This window comes from Pipra filicauda, unplaced genomic scaffold (assembly GCF_003945595.2).
Source record: "Pipra filicauda isolate LSUMZ 115617 unplaced genomic scaffold, ASM394559v2 scaffold71_size5581439_pilon, whole genome shotgun sequence".
Classification (NCBI taxonomy): domain Eukaryota; kingdom Metazoa; phylum Chordata; class Aves; order Passeriformes; family Pipridae; genus Pipra; species Pipra filicauda.
The window spans coordinates 653,405-676,329 of record NW_024104887.1 but is presented as its reverse complement, the minus strand read 5'-3'; the positions used below and the strand labels follow the sequence as shown (position 1 = coordinate 676,329).

Sequence of the window (22,925 nt, the reverse complement as noted above, 5' to 3'; positions counted from 1 at the left end):
TCCAGATAAGCAGCACAAGGGGAAACGGGACAAAAAGATGCTGACTAAGGTCACAACAATTACTTTTTAAATTTTCTATAATTTGACAGGAAAATGCAAATCATGAAAATAAACAGTCATCCAGCACTGACAGCCCTAGCAAGTGGGTAAAAGAGAGCAAAATCTGGAAAAACACATAGTGCTTTTAAAGGTTGGAGTCTTTTGCCATATTTAGTTTCTAGTAAGAAATACTAATTATTACATATACAGAAGACAAAGTGCCTGTTTTAATAAGAAAAGTGAACAGCGTGCAACAATGTAAAGGAGTAATAATAATAATAATAATAATAATTGAAAGCAATAGATTTCATTTTTGTTTCACTGACCAGAAAGTAAACTCTGAAGGAGTTATTCCATCTGCAGTATTTGTCCAGTATGACTTTTTTAATAAAAAAAGAACCTTTCCAAAAATTTAACATTTAAAAATAAAATTAAAAAAAAAAAAAAGAAGTCTGCTGGGAGGTCATCATAATAACAGGTTTAAAAATCCACACAATAAAAATACTGACTTAACACCACCTAGAGCGGGTAAGGGAAGGGGGGAGCGCTACAGAGGTGAGGATTTGCAGTAGGTGGGCTGAGAGAAGAAAGCAAGACCCTCCAGTCTGTTCAGGTGCTGTTAGCACCTTGCCTTTCTTGAAGTTTTTTTTTTTTTAACTCTTCACCAGCAAAACAGACTAAAATATCTGTAGCAGCACCAGGAAAAGAGAGAAGAACACAGCAAAAAATGCAAGTTTATCCAGAGATAGTCCCACTCTAAGCACTTCCTTGTCATAGCAGTGCTATGCTGATAACACTTGAACATTCCATATACAGGGCTAATTTTCTAAAAGAAGAATCCATCCGGTAATTCCTCCTCTGAACCTGAAGGCAAGCTACAAGAAAGAAGGCATATGACAGGAAGTGCCTGCGAGTGCAGCACCACAAACACCGCAGGCCTGGACCAAAAGCCTGCTTGGTGTTATACTGTAATCACGCTTTTCAGAAAAAGCACATTGGAAGCAGTTCACTATTAGTTATAATGAAACCACTTCACATTAGAAGAGCTAAATTTTTTCTTTACTCCTAGAAATGAGCTGTTGACTTCTTGTTTAAAGCCCTAGTTAATGCCTATACTGCTTACTGCTGAGGACTGCACAAGTAAACCACTGCAATAGAAGGAATACGTGAACTTTCGGGACACTCTCCAGGAGTGGTAACAGGAACATTTAATGCCTCCTGTCACATGATCTTTTGCACAGTTCTGAAGCAGTAACTCTGGGACAACACTGTGCTACTAACCTTTGGATATGTAATACAGGCAAGAAAGGCTGTAAGTTGCCCATACAGTCACATCAAAAATGAATGCACAAATCCATTTCTATCCCACACTATATATGGATATGCATAATGCCAGTTAAACTGAATATAACTTGTTGAAAGACCTTTTCTTGGTGCCAGTACAGCCATTTTTACAGCTTCCCTGCATCATTTTATGGTATTGACAAAGCTTTAAAAATAATAATGGAATTGAACCACAAAGTCCAAAACCACATGGCAACTCTTCACTGAAACTGACAGTCCAGAGAAGTCAAATCAAAGACTCCTCTTAAAGCCAGGTTTTAACTAAAACAACCCTTTGCTGAAATAAGACAATTTTCATTACTCTAATTTCTTGTAAACAAGGGATTTTTTTCATGGTTATTTGAGGGCTTTACATCCAAAAGGTTTTTACTGAATTTTAAAACAAGGAAGTCAAAAACACAGCTATTAAAATAAAATAAAAAAATATGGTTGAGATATTGGTACAATAGAAAAAGTGTCTGAAGAGTAAATAAGTTTAATGTACATATTAAATATAATTTTTTAAACAGAGAGTGAAAAGAGATTTTTGACTTAAGAGAAAAACATTATTTAAAGAAGGGAAGGAAAGAACGTGGATGAATAAATCAAGACCACATCTACAGAAAAAGATCATTTAAATCTTCATTAAGGACTGGTCATTTCTGGAAATCCTGCTCATGTGATTCCCTTTACTGACTGAGGTCTTTGTTTTCCTGATCTGTGACTGAATGCCACACCATCCTGTTCATCATCAGAAAGGTATGAGTTCAATGAGGCAGACAGTAAAAAAGGAACTAGTGCCCAGTGACGTGTCACCAGCCAGGCCAGCTCTGCTTGCAGTGGTGTGCTTGGCCTCCTGTGAGTTTGGCTCCTGCACTGGGAGAGCCTGAGCTCTGCTGCACAAACAGTCCTTTCTCTTAGGCAAAATACTGGCAAGGGGCAGGATGTCTCCGAAGTAAAATGATCCTAGGCAAGGAAGGAAAGACGAAAGCAAGGAGACGTGGTTTAGGGGACCCTGGCTGGTACCTCTCAGTCTTGAACATATCAGCAAGTGACCTGCCCCCACACCCACAAGTCAGTGTAATTCACAGCCACAAAATAGACAAGGAACCAGCTTGTGCCTCCTCGGGTGTTTCTGTGTCAGAGCCAGGACCTGAAGGGGCCCTGCTTCGGGCTGCAGAGCACCCCTGGGCCAGGTGCTCTGTAGGTAAATTCACCTCCATCTCACCCCTACTTGGACAGACCGCTTCCAGGTTGCATTACAGTCATCTGCCTTTGCTGCCATGTGTGCAGCTGAGCCAGTCTGCCCCATATCTCCTGGCTCACCTCTACCTGAACATTTCTTATGGCTCGTCATCTGCTGTCATCTGCTCTGGTTCCTCCTGTGGCACCTTTCCCTTGTGATTTCTAGGAGCAAAAATCTAACATAGAAAACACAGTGTAGGAAACACTTGAGTGTTCCCTCCTGGAATAGTTCTGCAGACCCAGGGGGAGGTGTTCAGGCTGTGGTTGCAGAATGGGGGAGAAGCAGCAAGGGGTACATCTGGCAGTAAGCTAGACACAAAGGCAAATGTGCTGGTAAGATCTAGAGACATGGGAAGTGCAACAATTGCCCAGCTATTCCTTTCCTGATGAGGATTCAAAACCTAGCTCTGCTCCTCTGTCCTGAGAAACAACAAAGTTCAAAGCTTCCTGTGTGAATATCAGATTTTAGAATGAGGCAAAGTGTAAACAGAAAGTGTTTCCTTGCTTCCTCACAAAAGAGGAGAGGTATATGTTTTATAGAGGTATTATTATTCTTAACTGTTTTAACTAGCCTTGTTCTATTCCACATTTAATGTTTAAAACAACACAAGGCAGTACTATCAGCAGCCTAGACAAACAGAAAGTGTAACTTTAAGCAGCTTAGCTTTAGTAAACTACTGGAATACATACAGCTAAATGACACCAAGCTGGATGGAGTAGTTGACATGCCTGAGAGATGGGATACCATCCAGAGAGACCTGGACAAGCTCAAGAAATGGGCCCATGGGAACCTCATGAGGTTTAACAAGACCAAGTGCAAGTCGCTGTACCTGGGCAGGGATACAGGCTGGGTGGAGGACGGACTGAGAGGAGCCTTGAGGAGAAGGACTTCGGAGTGCTGGTGGATGAGAAGTTCAACATGACCCGCACTCACAGTCCAGAAAGTCAACTGTGTCCTGTGCTACCTCCAACAAAGTGGGGCCAACAGGATAAGGGGATTTTTTTCCTTCTAGTCTGCTCTTGTGAGACTCCACCTGAACTGCTGCATCCAGTTCTGGGCTCCTCAGCACAGGAAAGAAGTGAACCTGTTGGAGGAGGTTCAGAGAAGGGCCACAAAAATGATCAGAGAGACAAACACCTCTCCTTTGAGGAAAGGCTGAAGCAGCTGGGGTTGCACAGTCTGGAGAAGAGAAGGCTCCAGATGGACCTTACTATGGCCTTTCAGTACTTGAGGCAGCTGCCTAGGAAGACAGGGACAGACTTTTTAGGGTCTGTATTGAAAACACAAGGCATAATAGTTTTAATTTAAGAGGGTAGATTCAGACTAGATAGTAAGGGAGAAATTTTTTACACTGAGGGTGGTAAAATACTGGAGGAGGTGTCCCAGAGGGGTAGTCAATGTGCCACGCCTTGAACCATTTAAGATTAGGTTGGACAGGGCTCTGAAGAACCTGATCGGACTGTAAGGGGGTTGGAGTAAATGACCTTAATAGGTCCTTTCCAACCCAACCTGTCCTATGATTCTGTGATTGTATCTTAAAATGGAAATACTAACAGTGTGTATGTATGACCTTTTCTCATATAAATTCATAGCTGAACAGGATTTACAATCTATATTCCTCCCACACACAGCCTATTCTTGTATTGGTTTGTTTCCATTTTGCATTTCATTCATTTCATTTTCACTATAAATTTGTAATGTACCAGGTCTTTACTAAAGAGGCCCCAGTTCATACAGATGGAAAAGACTAAAAAGGCAGAGTTTTATTCCACTTGTAAAGCACTGGCTTTAAAGCACAGGCCGTGTGTCACTGACATCAATTGCTTTGTAAACGAAATGAGAGAACTGTTCAGAATTATTATGACTTCACAGATACGTATGAAAAATTCTTGCTACGAAGGAGTTCAGAAAAATGATAGAGAAATGGAGTTCATATGAACTTAAAATACAAAGCACATACATATGTATAAAAGTGTTTACATGACTGGCATCTCCTCCCTACTTTAAAAACAAAAGAAATCACGCTCAGGTTTTCATCACTCCCCTTTCACCATTACATAAATCAGAAACTCCCTTCTTTGCAATTCTTGTGCTCTGAAGGTGCACACTTTAATTCTTCCAGATTCTCCAGATCTCCAGATTTTCTCTCTGGAGGACGTGATGGGCTATCACAGTAAGAGCTGTCAGATTACCACAGCTCCAACTGTCTTTCACTTCCTCAATGGAAAGCAGATTTTGGGGTTTCCCTCCTTTTCCAGACCTTGAAGAATTCCCCTTATGAAAGAATAAGTGTAAGTCTTTTCCATCATACAGTAGAGTAGAACAATAGTCTATCTTTTATGTGTGCGTGGGCAGGTGAACAAATCACAACACAATCTGATTGCTAATGCAATGTATTTTCCATATACAAACACAAAAGTGCAGAGCTCTAGAAGATAATACTTCATTTCTGATGAAATACCTTCTTCTAATTCAAGTCACTTTCTAGGCTCTCTGCTTGTGTGTCTACATTCTGACTGAAGTGTTCATAGAGAGGGATGATACACAAACAAGAGTATGTGGCCTGCAAAAAGAATATCAGCTGAGAAACACAGGAAGTACTAAAACCATCTGAGGAATAGACTCAAGGTCAAGCCTACTCAAACCCACTGAAAAGTGCACATACAAATATGCAAGAAATTGTGTGAATAGTATGCACTGAACAAACTCAAAATACACCTTGATTCTAAGCAGAAAACTGAGAGGAGGAAGAGCAATGAGAAACCATTAGTCAATCTAATATGAATTATTTTACAGGAAGGAAATACAATTGGTAATTCAGGTACAAAAAAATCTTTTCTGTCTTATGATTTTTTAAGTCATAGTAGTCTGCTCTAAACCAAAAAAAAGACCAGCCAGATTCTGTAAATATTTAGGCGTTCATGAACTTTCCAAAGACCACAGTTTTGTCATATCCTTCATAAAAAATCTACGCAAAGCAAAGTTCACAGATTCAAACATCAGTAGAATTTTAATGTGGCTCAACTGAAGAAATTACTCCTATTTAGAACATTAGAAGTGAAAGTAAAAAAGTCTTAGCACTTTATTATTCTGTTTTTCAAACTCTGGAAAAGTGGTTGCAAAAGTTCAATCATCTTACATTATACGAAAACAGGTAGCGAAATTAAGAACAATGCCTTGTCCAAGCATGTCTTAATAAATGATATTCCAAAAGGAAAATGAACAGAGCCATGTGTAAGTAGTGTAATTGCACATATGCCCACAGGATGCTCCTTTTCTTCTCTGGAAACAGACACAAAATCCCTTCTTGCTTAAAAGACAATCTTGCTACCATCTTTTTCACAACTACAATATAATCGCTGCCTAATTATTTTTCATAATTGACTCAATTTCCTACTTCAGGTAGACTAGTGGTGAGAGTTTCTCCGAAGTAAGAAGGGCAACATAAAAGACTGTGCAAGATGCCTGTTACTGGACATACGAACGGATCACAATTTCAAGGATCCATGAAGCATCTGATAGACTGCATTTACCATTCACGATGAGATGAGCAAACTCAACTTTGTGTTCAGTACAGAACTATTTTTTTAGAGGTTGCTACTTGCCAGGGAGAAAAGCGGGATTTTAAGTCCTGAGTTCTTGGTTTTTTTTATTTAGAAATACTATGGACATAATATATCCTCATTCATGAGGTACACATATATAGATATTCAGGACACAGAAGCAACTTTCATAACACGCATTTACAAATCTTATTTTTTTGAAAAAACACCCAAACTTATTGCTAGCATACATAATACTTACTGTATTCTGCAACAGTCTAAAGGTTTACAGAGATTACTATCCTTGTCAGGAAATCTAGTCTGTAAGGCAATGATCATCTGCCAGATGATCAGAAGAGACAGTCTGGGACATGTCTCTTCATACCAGTTGAAACACCACAGTTAAGATTTCCCAAACTCTCAAAATGTAGGAGGTGTGTGAAAGTCAAGGAGACACAACACCTGGATTTGCCCCTAGCTGTGGAAACAGGCCAACTAACCATGCACTTGTTAAAGGATGGCATATGAAACCTTAAACAACTAATGAGGCCATAAACAGTAAAATACTTCTGTAAATTTCTGTTTCCTTAGAGCCTCTGCGCTTAAGACATATCTTGCATTTTCATGGTACCATCTGGTTTTACTACATACAGGACTACAAAATAACTAGACAAATGAAAAAGAAAATTATACACCTACCTCTAAAATTATAAATAGCTTTTATATAAATTAAGTTGCTTTTATAGACAATGCAATTCCAAAGGTCAAAGGTACACTGCCAGAAGAATAACTTCAAATGTGTCTTTTTCATCTCAGATGAGACAGCAACACATTTAACATCTTATTTAAATTCTCATTATTTGGTGGGGTTTGCAGCATGATTGCTGTTTGCTTTTTAATTTTCACTCGATTTCAACTGAAAAAAGACATACCTTTACTTCTTGGTTTCTGCTGAAAAAAAGCATAATAAGTGTTTTCATGGCACGTTTTAGGTAAAGACTCCTAATATGACAGAGCAACACTACTTTTTACTGCTTACTGAAGAAAGTAACTACCAGATATAAAAAGGCTTGTGTAGTGGAATCTTCTTTCAAAATGGAAATGACCTAAATTTCATGCAAAGACCTTTCCTGGGGCTATGCATGTGCATTTGTGAAGCACTAACTCAGCAGAGAGGAAAATATGCCAGCTGCCAAGACACAAATACCACTTCACACAGCACCTGCTGCAAAGTGATCTCCAGAGCACTGCTGAGTAAGCGACCTGATGCAATCTGCAAAATTTAGGAAATATCACAGGATGAAAGAGTAAAGAGCTAACGACTGAGCTCATACTCTGAGTATATATTCAAAAATTACCTAAGTCAACAAAATTCTGAAACAACATACTAGTTTTTTTACAAAGATGCATGAACTCACAGGCACTACTCACGGGCACAACAGTAAACTTGTGAAAATGAATTATCAGATCATTACTGTAAATTCATTTAAAAAAAAAAAATCCAAGTCATTGTGTATCTAAACAGTAGCTTTAGAAAACAAGAGATGTTTTACCTTTCATGAAGCTTAAACCCGTCAGATTTATTATTAAAAATAAAGTAACACTATCAATTTCAAAAATCCCCACAAATCCCCAGCTCTTCCTAAGAAGTCAGAAGATAATTGCTTCCATCTAGTGGCTAAACAAAGTTACAGACACCAGGAAGCTCCCATGCTTCTTTCTTATTCCAACTCATGTTCCTGATGGGAAAGGTGATACCATCATCAAACGCTGCACTTCACACTGCAGCAGTAATAGCCTATCAGAGAGAGTCTGACAGTACAAGGAGGGTGCAAAGCCATTCTAAACAAAAAAAAATTAGCTATGTTTCTTATCACAGCATTTAGTGCCATACGTCTCGCTGAATTGTGAAGCCGAGGCTCTCCCCGCAGAACCGTATTTGCTCAAATGGCTTTTATGTTTTGTACTCTGCCAATCAGAGGCAAAGGTGTCTGTCTGAGGTACTGGCAGGGCTCTCCATACCCTAAAATCCTTGCGTGTTTTAGCGTTATCTGTTGTCACAAATTTGCAATAAACGTGGGTAGAGTCCTTCCCAAATCTTCATTCACGAAGCCTAGCCATGATGATTGTCACAAATACCCATACAAAGTGCAGTTGTGCTATTAACTCTTACTGAAAAAGTGACTTGGGCTCTAACAGGGCAGGGGATTTAACCCAACTCTCCTAGATACCAATCTTGTGTCTAACCCACAAAACTATCTTTTCCCTGCTGTGCCAAAATGACATTTCAACACTCTGAACCCTCATTTCTCTCCCCCTTCTGCCACTAGACTGTAAGACCCTATGAAACCTGTGAAAACAAAGCATGAACAATTTTGAGCATGGAAAGAGTATTCTGGCAACCCACCATGTAACACTGAGATCAACAATGCTGAGCCTCTTGCACCCACTAGGTGTTATTGGAAATATATAAAATAAATGACAGGACCTACCTGTAATTTGTGTTGTCATGGAAATGAGCAGTGAAAAATTCAAAGCTACCATGGAAATATTAACAGAGTAATTGGTGCCTGGCTGTAAATCAAAACAAACTTCAGGAGCTTTCTTGTGTGTGGTAAGTTCAAAGGTCATTTCATGAATGAAGTCCTTCTGATACCAACGCTGGCCTCGCACATGAAACTGCAACGAAACAATCACAGCGTGTAATTTGCAGTATTTTAATATATTACTTGCATTCAGTCACCTCACGCTCTTAAGAAGAAGAAATAGCAGAACACATCAACAGAGAGTACCAAACCTTTTTGCACTGATAATTACTCAAATTCCAAAGCTTCCAAAATTTGTCAGGAATTGCATTCCCTCTTGATCGGATCTGACATTGTCCTCGTTCTTTCACTTCTCCTCCAGTCTATCCTCTTTTTTATTAACATTGTAACTTCCTCAATCTGTATTTCCTGCTAACATATAGGTTTCCAGGAACAGTTCACTTTCATTGCAGTATACTCTCATGGTGAGTTATAAAAGTAATCTCACATAACCACCTCTCAGGTTGCAACCTGAGGATCAAGACAAAATCAAGCTATTTTGACCCATGCCAAAATGCCAGCTACACCTCAGAATCTGTCTCAGACACCTATGTTTCCAGGCAAATTTACAGACCTATTGGGTCTTTTTTGTTTCAGTAGTTTGTTTTGTTTGTTTGTTTTGTTGTTGATTACTTAAATGATCATGAAGTCGTTAACTTTAGACCTCTGCTGATCAAATGATTTCTCTGTTAATGAAAACTAAAATGCTTGCTGTACTTTAATCAAGTGATAATTTTCCTTTAAATAGATCCCATGCCTTTAGATAATTTCTTAGTGCCTCCCAGCACAAGGAGACTTGAGACAACAGCAGGTGGCCAAGAGCCCTGGCAGAGACAGTTCATGTAGAAATTCCATGCTGAGATAAGAGGAGACTAAAGGCATATCACAAGGCAGAGGGAACTGACTCAGTGGAACTGGAATAGAGTTGTCTGAGGCCTGAACATAACAAACTTGAAAGTACAGATAAGGAATGCAAAATAAGAGTATAACATGGGAAAAATTAAGCAAGAATCAGGGCACTACAACAGAGCATGGTGGTTTCTTTCTTTTCTGAAGACTGCCATGCAAGCTTACTCACCGGGTTTTCACAAGACACATTATTATAATGAGGAACACTGCCAGTGTTTGAAAAATTAGGTTTTTTCACATAGGTGATTGATAAAAATTGTTTTCTAGATTCAAAACATAGAATGTCACTTACTGAGTATCTGTCTTCCACATCAGTTTCTCTGACATTTCTCTGCCATTTCAAGCAAGTATCATTAAAAATTAATACATTATTGAAAGCTTCTTTTACTGTAGAGACAATTAAAAAAGAAATCAACTTATTATGAAAATGTTACCTTCTTCAACTTAATTGAATGCGAGTAGCTGAAAATAAAATTTTTAAAAAAAGGTTTTTAATTTCATTATCTTCTGAGATAAAGGTACAATCTCATTTCTATGGGAATGAACAAACACAGTAAATAAAGCATGATTTCCAGAGAAAATGGCTTTTGGAAAAACCCAAGCACGCTATTCAGGAAATTTGTCCAGGCCTAGGAGGTTATAATTACAGAAAGATCCAAGGGTTCAGACCTTCTGACGTAAATAAAGTTATCATAGAACAATTTGTTGCCTTTTAGGAAACAGGAAGTGAGAAAAAGCATATTTGTGGATTCCAAAGGCAATTTTTTCTCAAGGTCTGTCACACCAGAATTAGAATGTCAGAAGGCAAGCTTAAAGTTTCCATGACCAAAATACTACAGAAACCCTCTCAAGAACACTCCTTGCCTGAAAACTGTTAATCACTGGTAAACATAGGAGCATTGTCTATAATGCTGACATCACTTAGATTAGTATCACACAGCTAAACAACATGGAATTCTCCCACAGGCAGAGAATAATTTTTCAAGGCAAGAAATGGAAACCAGTAGGCAGTGTTTCATGGATTAAATTCTGGCATGTAGCCAGAAATGCCACTGAACCAATCCTGCCTCAGCCAGAAGGCAAATCCCGAAAAAGCAGGTTTGCCAAATCTTTCCGAAGGGCACTTATACTGACACTGCTCTGTTTGCAATGGCCACAGTGAGCAGAAAGAAAAACGTTTTGCAGAAAAAGAGCATGCTGACAGTGGCTACATGTTTGTAGTCAGCATAAAGAATTACAAAGTCTAGAAAACAGTCCATTTTCCTGTCTGCTAGACTCAAATCAGTGAACTCTGCAGCACAGTAAGTTCTTTTATAAGCACAGAGAATACAAAACACAACCTACCCTTTGTCTGAACTGATACTGTAACTGAGACAGTGATGTTTTTGGAAGAGATGGTAGTAATATTCACCATGTAGTTACGGCCAGAGTTCAGCTCTAAACACACCTGTGGATTATCTTCACTTGTACTGATGTTAAACATCACATCTTCTGAGAACATCTTCTCATCCCATCTTTGGCCTAGTATATGAAACTATTGGAACAAAAACGAAAGTGCAATTAGTTGTGGCTATCCCAAATTCAAAATACTAGTTCATTTAATCCTACTAGTTCTTAAAGAGAATGTGGGGTTACATCTGTTTTACAAGATCATTTCAAGCAAAAAAATAGGCTTTTGACTAAATGTTTTGGTGCTACAAGATGGATCTTTAATGTCTTCTGGCTGTTAAAGTCATCCCTATTTTTCCCTATATCTCTGCAACAAATAGAAGAATCTATTATGGAATCTAATCCAATCTATTAGCAATCTTTGGTGGACCATGCAAATAACTCTGACACAAATAATAAGATGTAAACAAATACTGTTTCTTATTTATGGCACACAGATAGAAACTTCATCTGCTTGTTACTTTCTTTCTTTTTTCCCAGTTTTGCCCGTTGCCCTACAGAAGCAGTAGAAAGATTGAATGCCAAACATGGATAAAAGACAAGCTTTGCTAAGATTGTCCCAGTGCAGTGGAAAATAAATCTGTTGTTTATATGACATGAAGGGACAGAAAAAACTTACCTACTTTGACTATTCTGAAGTGTCTTGCAGATAGCTGAGTTCAGGTAAGAGCATGTGCATAGAGTACATTATATCAGAGATCAACAGTTTGCCCATTACCACTGGGTACATAAAAACCAGTTTTGAACTGTTAGGGGAACTGGGAAGCTGTTTTTTCCATCTCAGCAGTCCTCAATAAAAGTATAGAAACTAAAAATGTATTGGTTTATAACACAGGAGGAGAGAGATGAGTTGTTTTCCAAAATTATTACCCAGTCTTTAAATGTATTTTCCACGTTGAAGTACCTACCCTGGAGACCCTAAATAATCCCCTTTTTATTTTTTTCCTTATTTGTACATACTTAAAAAAACCCTCAAACCCCCAATAACATCCCAACATTTCTTGGGATGTCAAAGAATGGAAAATGTCAAAACATGGAAATTCTTATTACTTTTTTATTCTTACGCTTATAGTTTGGGAGAAGAAAAACGTTGAACCTTTTGAGCAAGGCACATTATTTCAATATACTCTGCATTTCTAAAACAAGTTACATCCAGTGTCTCTAAGTGATACACTTTTCACTTGAAATGCTTGGGTCACAGACAGGGACAGAGCCCAAGTTTTACAATGTTTTCTGTGGCAATTTGAGCTTAAGCTCTGCAACAGAATTCACTAACCCATAAACTTATGCTGAAACTTCTTACAGATTCAAGCAGGTGTTTAGGTGACTTACTGGAATGGGACTCCCGAGATTTTGAGTTTTGCACCTAACTTTAAGATCTAATTTTTTTTCTTTCCTAACCCAGCCACGTGGGTTAGGTTTCTAGATGCTTCACTGGGAAGATCCAGACAAATTACAACACAAACAAAACCCACAAAACAAATCTCCACTGCTAGTTTAGCAGAATTAACCAGAACAAAGTTACTTCCACTCTCAAATACTTCAAATACTGCCCTACTTACTGTGTACATTTTCTGCACTCCCGGTCTTCCAGTTTTCCTTTGCCACTTCACACATGTTTCATTGAATATGGACAAATTACTGAATAATTCCTCTTCTGTGAGCAAAAACATGAACACAGAAGGAAAATCATTATTTCTCATGCAAATCTTAAGTTTGGAACAACTGTTTATTTTTCATTTTTCTATGGTTTTTGTTTGTTCATTTTTTTCCTAAACAGAAAAAAAACAAACAAGGTAGGCACATGTTAGGAAGAAAGTCTCCTCTTAATTGTGTTGGCTCCTAAACTTAAAATAACAGGCTAAAGGAAGAAGCGTGTTGTAAAATAATGACTGTGAAGTCTTTAAACACACAGCAAGGAGTACATAAACTGAACCATGACTTTTAAGAAAGCTTCTGTGGTAGACTGGAAAAGATCCTACTTGTAGCTGAATCAATGTTTTGGTCCATTATTTATTTTGGTTGCTTTTTAAAAGCTATTGAAATTTTTTCTTGTTTTTTTAATAAATAAAATTAAATCACACCATCACAGTAAAACACTTCTCAAACTAAACACTAGATTAAAAGAATGAAGCCCACAGAAGAAAGCATGTAGGAAGTACAGTTGTAGCAAGCAGAGATACATCCCTCAGCATACCTGTGTTAACTCACACACTTTTAAGAGTAGGCTTATGCCTCAGAGAAAGAGCACAGCCAGGAAGCTCAACTCATCCACTCTTTTTTTAGGCAGTTCTCTCACTGCTGTCATCAGACACCGTGCAGTTGCTCTCACATGACAAACATCCTCACAGAGCCAAGAACAAAGCTCCTTCTGATCACAGCTCAGATTGACAGTGAATGTATTTGCTCCTCTTCTTTCACTCACCAGCCTTCAAATAGTCATTCCTCTGTCCTACTACCACATTTTATTATTACATTTAATACACAACCAAGGTCTTACAAATCCAACCTCATCTAGATTCTAAGTTGAAAAGCCCTTACGGGCTGCTGAAAAATTGAAGGGAATTTATAGGACAGCAGTGGTAGATACTTTGAAATATTCATAAAACAGTTTGCATAATGTCCTGCTGCGAAAGCAAGCACAGACCAAGGCACTCTTCCTCTGTATGTTAACTTCATTACCATCTCACAAGGCCCCCTTGTAGCACATGGGAATCAAGTTGTCATAAAATAAATTAATACATCAATAGTTTCTAACATACCTATTTGTAGGCAGTTATTTAGAACTAAAGTGCAACTGTTTATGTATTTTGCAGCACTTTTTCTTTCCTTTTTTTGATTATTAATACTGCCATAAAACTGTTTTCTAATATTATATCCCTCTCCATATATGCAAAAAATAGATGCCTCACTAACTGGACCAATTTATCTCCCAACTAATTTTAACTCCTCTATTCCGCACTCATTAAATATGAAAACGTTGTTGAAAGCTTCCATGTCTCCAGAACAGAAATGATTAATCTGCGTGGCCTCTAAAACAAATTTCCTTACAAATGGTTCTGTGATTAATTGCGTCTAAGTGCTGCTTACAACTATTGTTATCTGTTTCACAGTACTGTCCAAAAACTGTAGTATAAGACTTCTGTACCAACACAGCGCAAAAGATTACGTTCAGTTGCTGTATCCTTTAAATGAGATGTTTTTTAGAAGACTGGATGACAAAAATCACTCACAGACAGAGGGAAAACATTTGCATATCCATGAGATCTGAATTAAAATGCATAACAAGGTGAGGGGGGCAGGGAGCAAGGAGGAATAATTTCCAAGATTGTTGAGCAAGAAAATCTGGAACTTGACTAATGAGTTTATAAAGCAAAATAAAGCAGCAAACAACAAAAGTGATCATGCTGGGTATTCAAGCAAGGAAAGAAATCTTACATTGCCTCCTTGGAAGGAAGAAAGCAGAACTAGTAGGGTTTTTTTTCCTGTAACTACATCAATTTTTTTGTCATGCTTTCTGAATTTTCAGGAGGACAAGAAGAAGGAAAAGACCACCACATAATTACCATATGTTTACCATACCTTCACAGAATAGCTGGCAGACTTTTTTTCGAAAGTTTTCATTTCACATAGGTGTGAGTGAAAGAGCATGAAAAGCTGTACAGACCAAATACAACAAAATCTTGGGCTTCTGAAGAGACCAGTTTTCCTCCTTTATTCCTACAGATCACACACTCTTTGTTCAGATAACCAAGTACACAGAAAGTGCTTGGTTTAACATTAATCCCAATAATATAAACATGGTATCCAACAACAGCAGAAAGGCATCTCTGAAAAAAACTATTCTTGCTACTAAAGGGAAACAGGTTTCTTGGGAATTCTGCTTGTGAAACCCACTATATGTGCTGGCCTCAGTGTGACATCTTAGCAGATAGTAACATCCAAGTCTTAAATGCATCTGATTTTGGTCAACAGCTTACACTCAGCCTCACAAATGAGACAGCATAAGCAAAGACCTTCCATTTTCCCATACCTCAGCACTATAAGTTTCAACTTGTGATTAACCAAGGCCAGTGGATATCTCTGCTACTCCACCGACCTTCAGGTTGCCTTCACAATCTCCTTCCCATCCCAAGGGAAAGAGTCCTAGAAACAATATGCAAATAAATACCTAGGGACCAGAGCAGAAGGGTGGAAAGAGATCCCGGAAGAGTCAAATACTGAAAGGCAAATTTGGGATAGGATAGAGAGATACAAATAGCACCTGGCTGTTGGCAGTCAGGGAAGACAGGTGCTGCTGAACAGAACAGAAATTGCAGAATGTAAAAAAACAAGCAAAGTGATTCAACAGCACCAGCGAGTGTCAAAAAGGGAGAAATAATGTTAAGAAAACCAAATATACCAATTCTAAGAAGGAAAACAAGGAGTGAAGCTCTCAGTCTTGCTTACTCTGCTTTTAAAGCTCCAGTAGGAATGAGGGCCTCTCCCTGTGCCTGAGTGTCTGGGAAAAACTTCACAGCACTTACAGCCAGAGCATAAATGCCTGTCCTATCATGTTCTTCTGTCTTAACACTGTGCCGTGAGGACCAACCTTAACAATTTGCTTAGCAGTCTCTGTGAGTTCAGGACCCAGTACTCAATGCTGTTATTTGCTGATTCACAAAAAAATAAAAAAAGTCACACACATACCACTGTGTCTGAATAGCCATTAAAAACACATGACTTCTTTCACATACACAGTTGACTTGTCTTCAGTTGAAAGAACATTTCACTACAACTGACCTCAGCTCAAGATACATCTTATCAGTGAAGTATTTTTGAACCTGTGTGAAAAACCAGAATTTACCAGAAAGCAGATAGGACTGGTTCCGCTTTGACATTTAACTTCAGCAAGTAGCTAAAAGGGCATCCACACATGCAAGTTCACTCACAGAGCTCTTCCCACCAAACCCCATACATACATGAAAATTTGGGGAGAGAAAAAATCCAGGTATTAGATTTTTTGGTGCATTTTGCCTGTTCAATTCTGTGAAAGCAGTGAATGACAGGGCAAACATCATCTGCTACTAATATGGACCACACAGTCTTCAGACAGAGAAATTAAATGAGAGCAAACAACATCTCTAGAGAACTTCTGCTCAGACTGCTTCAGTGCATAAGGACAAACTCCTGCACAGTAGCCTTTGAAAATACATACGGAATTTACTTCACAAAGATGTATCTTCATTATTTATAACTTTCAGGTAGGTTTTTATGAGTTTTTCACATTTTGAGTAACATACTTGCTTTCATTTTAACTAGGATTGCCAAATTTCATCAGGTTTTCACCTTCAGCCCTAAACTTTACATAGAGGAAACCTAAAAAGAAACAGCAAAGCTGCAGGCAGATATGATCATTCAAGAAGAAGCAGACAGGTAGCTAATGATTTAGTACTTCCCTTGGTTTAAAAATATTACCCAGAGACAATCAGGAGCAGAGTAATTTGTGTGTTGAACCAGACTGACAAAAATGTAACAGAGACAATTGCGAGCATACTTACAGAGGAAAGATGGGCCAATCAAGGGTGTCGGACTAGATGGAAATAGATGGGCTGCAATTAGAAATGCATGCGATCTACTCCCAAGCTGAAAGAGCTTCCCAAGACTGGCACTTGTCATCACAAACGGGGTAATTATTAATTGAGTTTCAAACATAAATAGTCCTGCAAAAAGCTATATTTTTGTTTGCTTTAACTCGATTGCATCACTTTGATCTGAGAAGCAGCATCTTCCATTCCACTTGTGTTTTCTCAGGTAATTAAAGAAATTATTAGATTACCAGATGTCTGTATGTATCACATTAGGCATTTACAAGATCTCAGGACAATCAGATCCTTTTCATTGATGACTGTATTATCCTAATGCTTTGACCATGTTCTTATTCCTACAGAACCATGGGTTTTGAATCAATGCCCACAGATGTGACAACTTTTCTACTAAGCTCATAACTGTTGACATGAATTATTTATACATGGCTGCGAAAAACAGCAGTATGCTGCAAGTACAGATTCAGGAAGAAACTTGAATAGACAGCCAAAGCACAAATCAGTTGTTTTCTGCCCTTTTTAAAGCCATGATAAATTTTAAAAATTTATCAAATTTATCAAAATTTATCAAAAATTTTAAAAATTTATCAAATGCCTCATAGTGCTTTGTGGAATCCACTCAAAAAGAAAAACTAGTGGCAAGGTTTTATTTTATATTTTCCTCTTTCATAAAAATAAAAGCAACTGTAAGTCTTACATTACCTAATGTCTTATTCTGAGCTACACTCAGAACAACCTCACTTGAGGAGAGAAATATTAAGGCTGACAATTTCTGCTCTGAAATTCACAATGGGAAAAGCAAGCTTTTTGTTTCCAACTATCTTGTATTCCACCACTGCATGCTATAGTTCTTTATAAGAAAAGCCCTTCCCTGAAACAAACTGAAATATCATTCCCACATGCGAATCTCATTTTCACTCTGAGGAAAAGGTCCCAGTTTTACCATAAAATCTCACCAGAGCTCAATACAATGTGTGCCTGGAGTCAACAGCACACTGTTTTTGTAATTAAATAAATGAAAATAAACATCTCAAAGGCACGGGCCAAGAGGAAGCTGCCAGATTCTTTTCGGTGGTGCCCAGTGACAGGACAAGGAGCAACAGCCACAAACTAAAACACAAGAAGTTCCACCTCCACATGCGGAAGAACTTCCTTACACCAAGGGTGGCAAAGCACAGGAACGGGCTGTCCAGGGAGGTCGTGGAGTCTCCCTCTCTGGAAACATTCAATACCCACCTGGACATGCTCCTGCGTCACCTTCTCTAGGTGACCTTGCCTTGGTAGGGGGATTGGACTAGATGACCTCCACTGGTCCCTTCCAATCTAATGATTCTATGATTCTGTGGAACCTACTCCACACGCAAAGAAGTTCTGCAAGGACAACCGATACAGGATGTCCAGGCTCACACGCTGAGCATAATGGACAGCAGGTATTTAATATTAATGTTCTCTGCACTTCAGTCTCCTGATTTATGTATACAAATCAAGGGTTGGTAAAGAAAGACTGTAATCCAGCTGACTCCTGCCACGTTTTACTGATGGTTTAATCCAATCATCATCACTGGTAAAACTAATTTTTTTAAGCAAATTTTTAATATTTAAAAATAATGGTACTCACACACATACACACATTTATCAGATTTCCAAACAGACAATGCAAATAAAGGGCATTCCATAGCAATCACTTTCTAAGAAATGAAGAAATCATTTGTCAAAGACAGTTTCCTGAGGATGTTCTATTAACTTCCCTATTTCTAATGCAGTTTTTCAGGCAGCAGGAAAAGACAAGAGGTTTTCCAACTTCTATTATAAGTTATTTAGGAAAATGACTTCCTCTAATTTTAATGGGAATTACTGATTAATTATACACACTCTTAAGAGCAGGTGTATCTCAAAGGCATCAATACCAAAACAGAAAGTTTATTTCATGTTGAAGTATTTTGTTACATTTGTTACCTCTAGCAGATGTGAAAAATGCAGAAGTCAAGAAGATACAAGACCTTTGTACTAATTTCCTGTCCATGATTAAGTTTTTTTTAAAGGAGACTGGACTATTTAGGCTACTTTCACAAGTGCTTTTTTGCTATTCTACTTGATCATGTCTGACTTTTTTGGCCTCTGATGCAAGAGCTAAAGCTGGAGTCTACACTTTGCCTCTGGCAAAGCTCTTGCTGAAACCCATGATAAGCCTGAGTGAGTGCAGTCTGCAGGTTCAGGCCCTCCAAAGCTTCAGAGTGCTCAAGACAGAACTCTTGTTAATGCCAAGACTGACAGACCTGATTTAACTTAGCCACTCTACACAATGTTGTCTTCAAAACCAATTCACAAAGTACAGCCACGCAAATTGCCTAAATGAAATATGAATCATGACTTCTAAAGACGGCAGTTCATTTTTATTTGGGCACTACAAACGCCGAGAGAACTGCTTTTCTGAATGCTCGTTTTGTTTTGTGTCACATGTTTTATATTCGCAGTGAATGCTCAAGATGTCAAGTGGGGCAAGAGAGGCATCACACAGTAATTCTGTGTAAAGTGAAGCGGTAGCAGTCAAGGACACACTTCTAGACCCTTTGAGGAACATGAGGATGTTACAAAGCTAAATGAACATTATCGTCTGCAAAAGACAGCATTGCTACTTAAGAACAAGAGATGGACAGCTGTAGAACTATCACGTGACACCTCTTTCTTAGGATGCAGAACACTAAGAAGCACAACAATCATAGTCCAAAACATCTGTTATTTTTTGCTATTATTGAAATGTCTGTTTCCAAGCCCACAGCATGGCAACAACTTCACTACGGGTCCCCCTTCTCAGGACTCATTCTTAATTAAGAAAATCATTCTGTACTGAAATGCAGACAACTAGATCTAGGCTGTACAGGCAGTCATGAACAAATATTGCTTTGGTCATTATGAGAAAAGAAAAAAAAAAAGAAGGAGAAAAAAGGTTTGAATTCCATTTCCATTGCAGTGCACTTTACAGTATTAGAGTCTCAAGAAAATACCATTAAATGCCTGCTGCCTCTCAGGTGACGCTCCATGGGCTTTTAAAGCTGAAGGTTCTCAGTGCAGCAATGAACACTCAGTTGCATTAGTCTCTTTCTGTTTGAGGTAAAAAGCTAAGCAGTTACAGAAAGATCTGTGGCATCCACCAGAGGCCGCTGTATGGTTAATACTCTCTTCCACAACTGTTTCATCCAAAAGTACCACCATGTTCCCTACATCATATATTAAAAGGGCACTTCTTGACTTCATCCTTCCTCTTCTTTCTACCTTCAAAACAGGAACGACAAACTATTTAAATTGCATAGCAATTCATAGCAACTTCCTACAGTAATTTTTACCTTTGCATGTGTATGTAATATTCTCCCATGATTGATCTATTGTGCATTCTGAAAAATTCTTGTCTCCATTGAAATAATATCCTTCTTTACACTGATAGTACACTCTGCTCCAGAGAGCGGTAGAGTTATCCCAGGTCACTGTTGTGTGTGGAATCAGCAAAGGTTTGCCACAGTCTATTTCTGGAAGAGAGGAAAACAGGAAAACAAACATGTAAAGGAAAGCAGGCAAGGCATATCAAAGTGTTTAAGATGGAGGGATGAACTGTCCCAGCAAGTAATTAACAGTTCACTTTTTCTCACTTCTTAGTGACTCCTAGAAGCCAGGCCAGTTCACCAGAACCCAAAATTTTGACTGGAGACCTTCTAGCGGGGTGGGGCATTTATCCTACAGGATGAACCACAAAATAAAACAAAGTGTCCTGATTAGAAATGGAGAGCAAGGATCTCTAAGAAAATTTTTTATAAATGGATCTATCTTCCCATAACACTCTCTTATCCCCCACATGCTATTTATTCCCTTATTTTACCTACTAGTAACAGTAGATACGAAAAAAGACACATGGTCCAAGGAGTGACATTAAAGAATAGCATCAAGAAGGTCATGTTCCTTCGTCAGTGGATTTAATTCAAGCTTTTGAAAAAAAGAAGCTGCTACACACAAGCAGGAGGAGCACTTCTGAGGGAAAATCTGATGGACTATTTGAACCACCTTACAGATAATTAGAAATTTGGGATAATGAACTTATAAATTAATTCATTTGCTCAGTTTTCAGGGGGTTCATAATAAAATTAGGGAATAAAAAAAAAGTGAAGATAAAATAAATGGAACAATATTATTCAGTTTAAGATTAAAATCTGCTTTTAAATCCACAGTGGACATTAAACCTTGATAAAGGATTCTGCATCACTTCAGTTACAAGAAGCAAACACTCTAAGAATTAAAATCTTACCTTCACTAAAGCTTATATGCAGAAAACAAGTGTTCTTAAAACCATTTAATAATCTTAAGTGATTCTGAAATTCTACTCAAAAAAAGAGCAAAGAAGTAAGAACCAAAGTTTATAGAACTGTGATCTGTACAACCTTTAACAAAAAAATTAAACATTATATATTGCAATGGGCAATACACCCACATCCACCACAACTACCTTCCTTTTCATACTCTAATGTGTATGAACGTATGTATCTATTATAAGTCATCAGAACAAGCTTTAGAATAACTAACACACACGTAAAGCATATGTTCAACTTATAGAACAGTGTGTGATGAGATACAAAAATTCCTGCTGCTTAGTTCCAGCTACTCATCCAAAGCCATTCTGTAAGCAGACTGAAGTGCAGCATATTTCTGTGTAACACTGCAAACCTTCTATTTAGACTCGTAACATAGAACAAGAATATTAAAAAAGACTCTAAAAGTACAGAGTCTTTGTAACTTATATTTTACTGCAATAAGCAGAAAACTTTATCCTACTGGATCAAGTTGAAGAGATATTAATCATGCAACAAAAGTGAAGCTGTGCCCGTATGAAAACTGACTAAAGAATGTAATTACTCTGAGGCTTCTTATTAATAATATGAGCTCAGATTAAAACAACACTTCACATTTTACTGGGTAAAATACTTTCTAAAAAAAACGTACCTCTGTGATTCATCTTATCGAAGAACTCTTTAGGCTATCTCCCAAATTATAGCAATATAAGGATTTGACTCATCTGAAATACCAATAGCATGCTTGAGCAATCATAGTTTGCAGCTTGAAACTTTCTGAATATGAGAATTTTGAGGGGATGCTAATGACAAACCAGCAGTTCAATTTCTGTGTAGTGGTTTCAATCACAGAGTAGATATTGAACTAGAAAAATGTTAGCAATTAAGGCTGAATTTTCATCTAATGGTAATTGCAATGCCCAACATGCATTGGGATTACGTTCTTAGAATGTTAACTATTAACAATTTATTGCAACTTCATTAGCAACACGGAATAAAAAAAACCCCTTGTAATATATGTTTTTTGTTTTGGGACTGAACTTTCTATGCCAGAAGACTGCATAAACTGAATGCCCACAGAAGATAACGGCTATTAATAACAGTGGCTGAAACAGTATCTATGCTAAACAAATCTGAAGGCAGATTTTATTTACCTTTGCACACCAAATCAGGACCATCCCACTGTCCTTTGGCATTACAGACTGCAGTCCAATTCCCACTTGCAATCAAGTAACCAGGAAGACAATTGTAAGTAACTTCACTTTTGTATGTGGTCCCACTTACAAATGCTGGACGTGCATTCAAAACAGAAGGTGGAACCCCACAATCCACACCTAGGGATACAAAAGAAGAGGAAAATAACCTTGTTAGTCAACCAGCAGGAGTACTGACAGCTGCACTCCCACAAGGGAGTTTACCCTTACCCTCTTCTCCTGCAGTAATCCAACACTCCCTGACGTCCTCTGCAACATTTCCATTATGACTGACAGTGCTGTAGCTACTCCAGATCTGCTTCCAAATAAAATGACATCACTTTTCTGCCTTTCCTTCCAAATGGTATGCTAACTCTGTGACTCCTTCCTTAGTCTAGCTGCCAGTATACGGAAAACTTCTGGTTTTCTTTTGTATCTTTAAAGATTCCCCTGCTTTTACAAACCTGATTATATGTGGCAAGCTGGTTCTATACAATTTGCAGTAAGCAACAATTCAGAGGGAGGCAGACGAGCAGAAACTGCCTTTAGAAAGCAAAATTTGAAAAAAGTATACAAAGATCATAAAAATGCAAAACCATAGAAAAGGTTACAACATACCAATACTAAAACTTCCTGCTAAGGCAAAATGATGTTCAAAATGCACTGTAATAGTTGCTATATTCACTAACATGCTGAGTTGTCATTGGCAAATACAAAAAA

General features: G+C 38.1%; 1 protein-coding gene across 1 annotated transcript in view; it reads right to left on the bottom strand.

Annotated features, from left to right (window-relative positions):
• Nucleotides 1-22,925, bottom strand: part of SUSD1 (sushi domain containing 1) — a 43,597-nt gene that overhangs the window by 13,357 nt on the left and 7,315 nt on the right. Inside the window, exons 6-11 of the mRNA XM_039389288.1 lie at nucleotides 22,167-22,346; nucleotides 20,023-20,202; nucleotides 12,656-12,750; nucleotides 10,989-11,178; nucleotides 9,937-10,031; nucleotides 8,643-8,829 (exon numbers count right to left, since the gene is read on the bottom strand). Coding sequence (XP_039245222.1) covers nucleotides 8,643-8,829; nucleotides 9,937-10,031; nucleotides 10,989-11,178; nucleotides 12,656-12,750; nucleotides 20,023-20,202; nucleotides 22,167-22,346 — 927 coding nt within the window. The remainder of the gene's footprint in view (nucleotides 1-8,642; nucleotides 8,830-9,936; nucleotides 10,032-10,988; nucleotides 11,179-12,655; nucleotides 12,751-20,022; nucleotides 20,203-22,166; nucleotides 22,347-22,925) is intronic.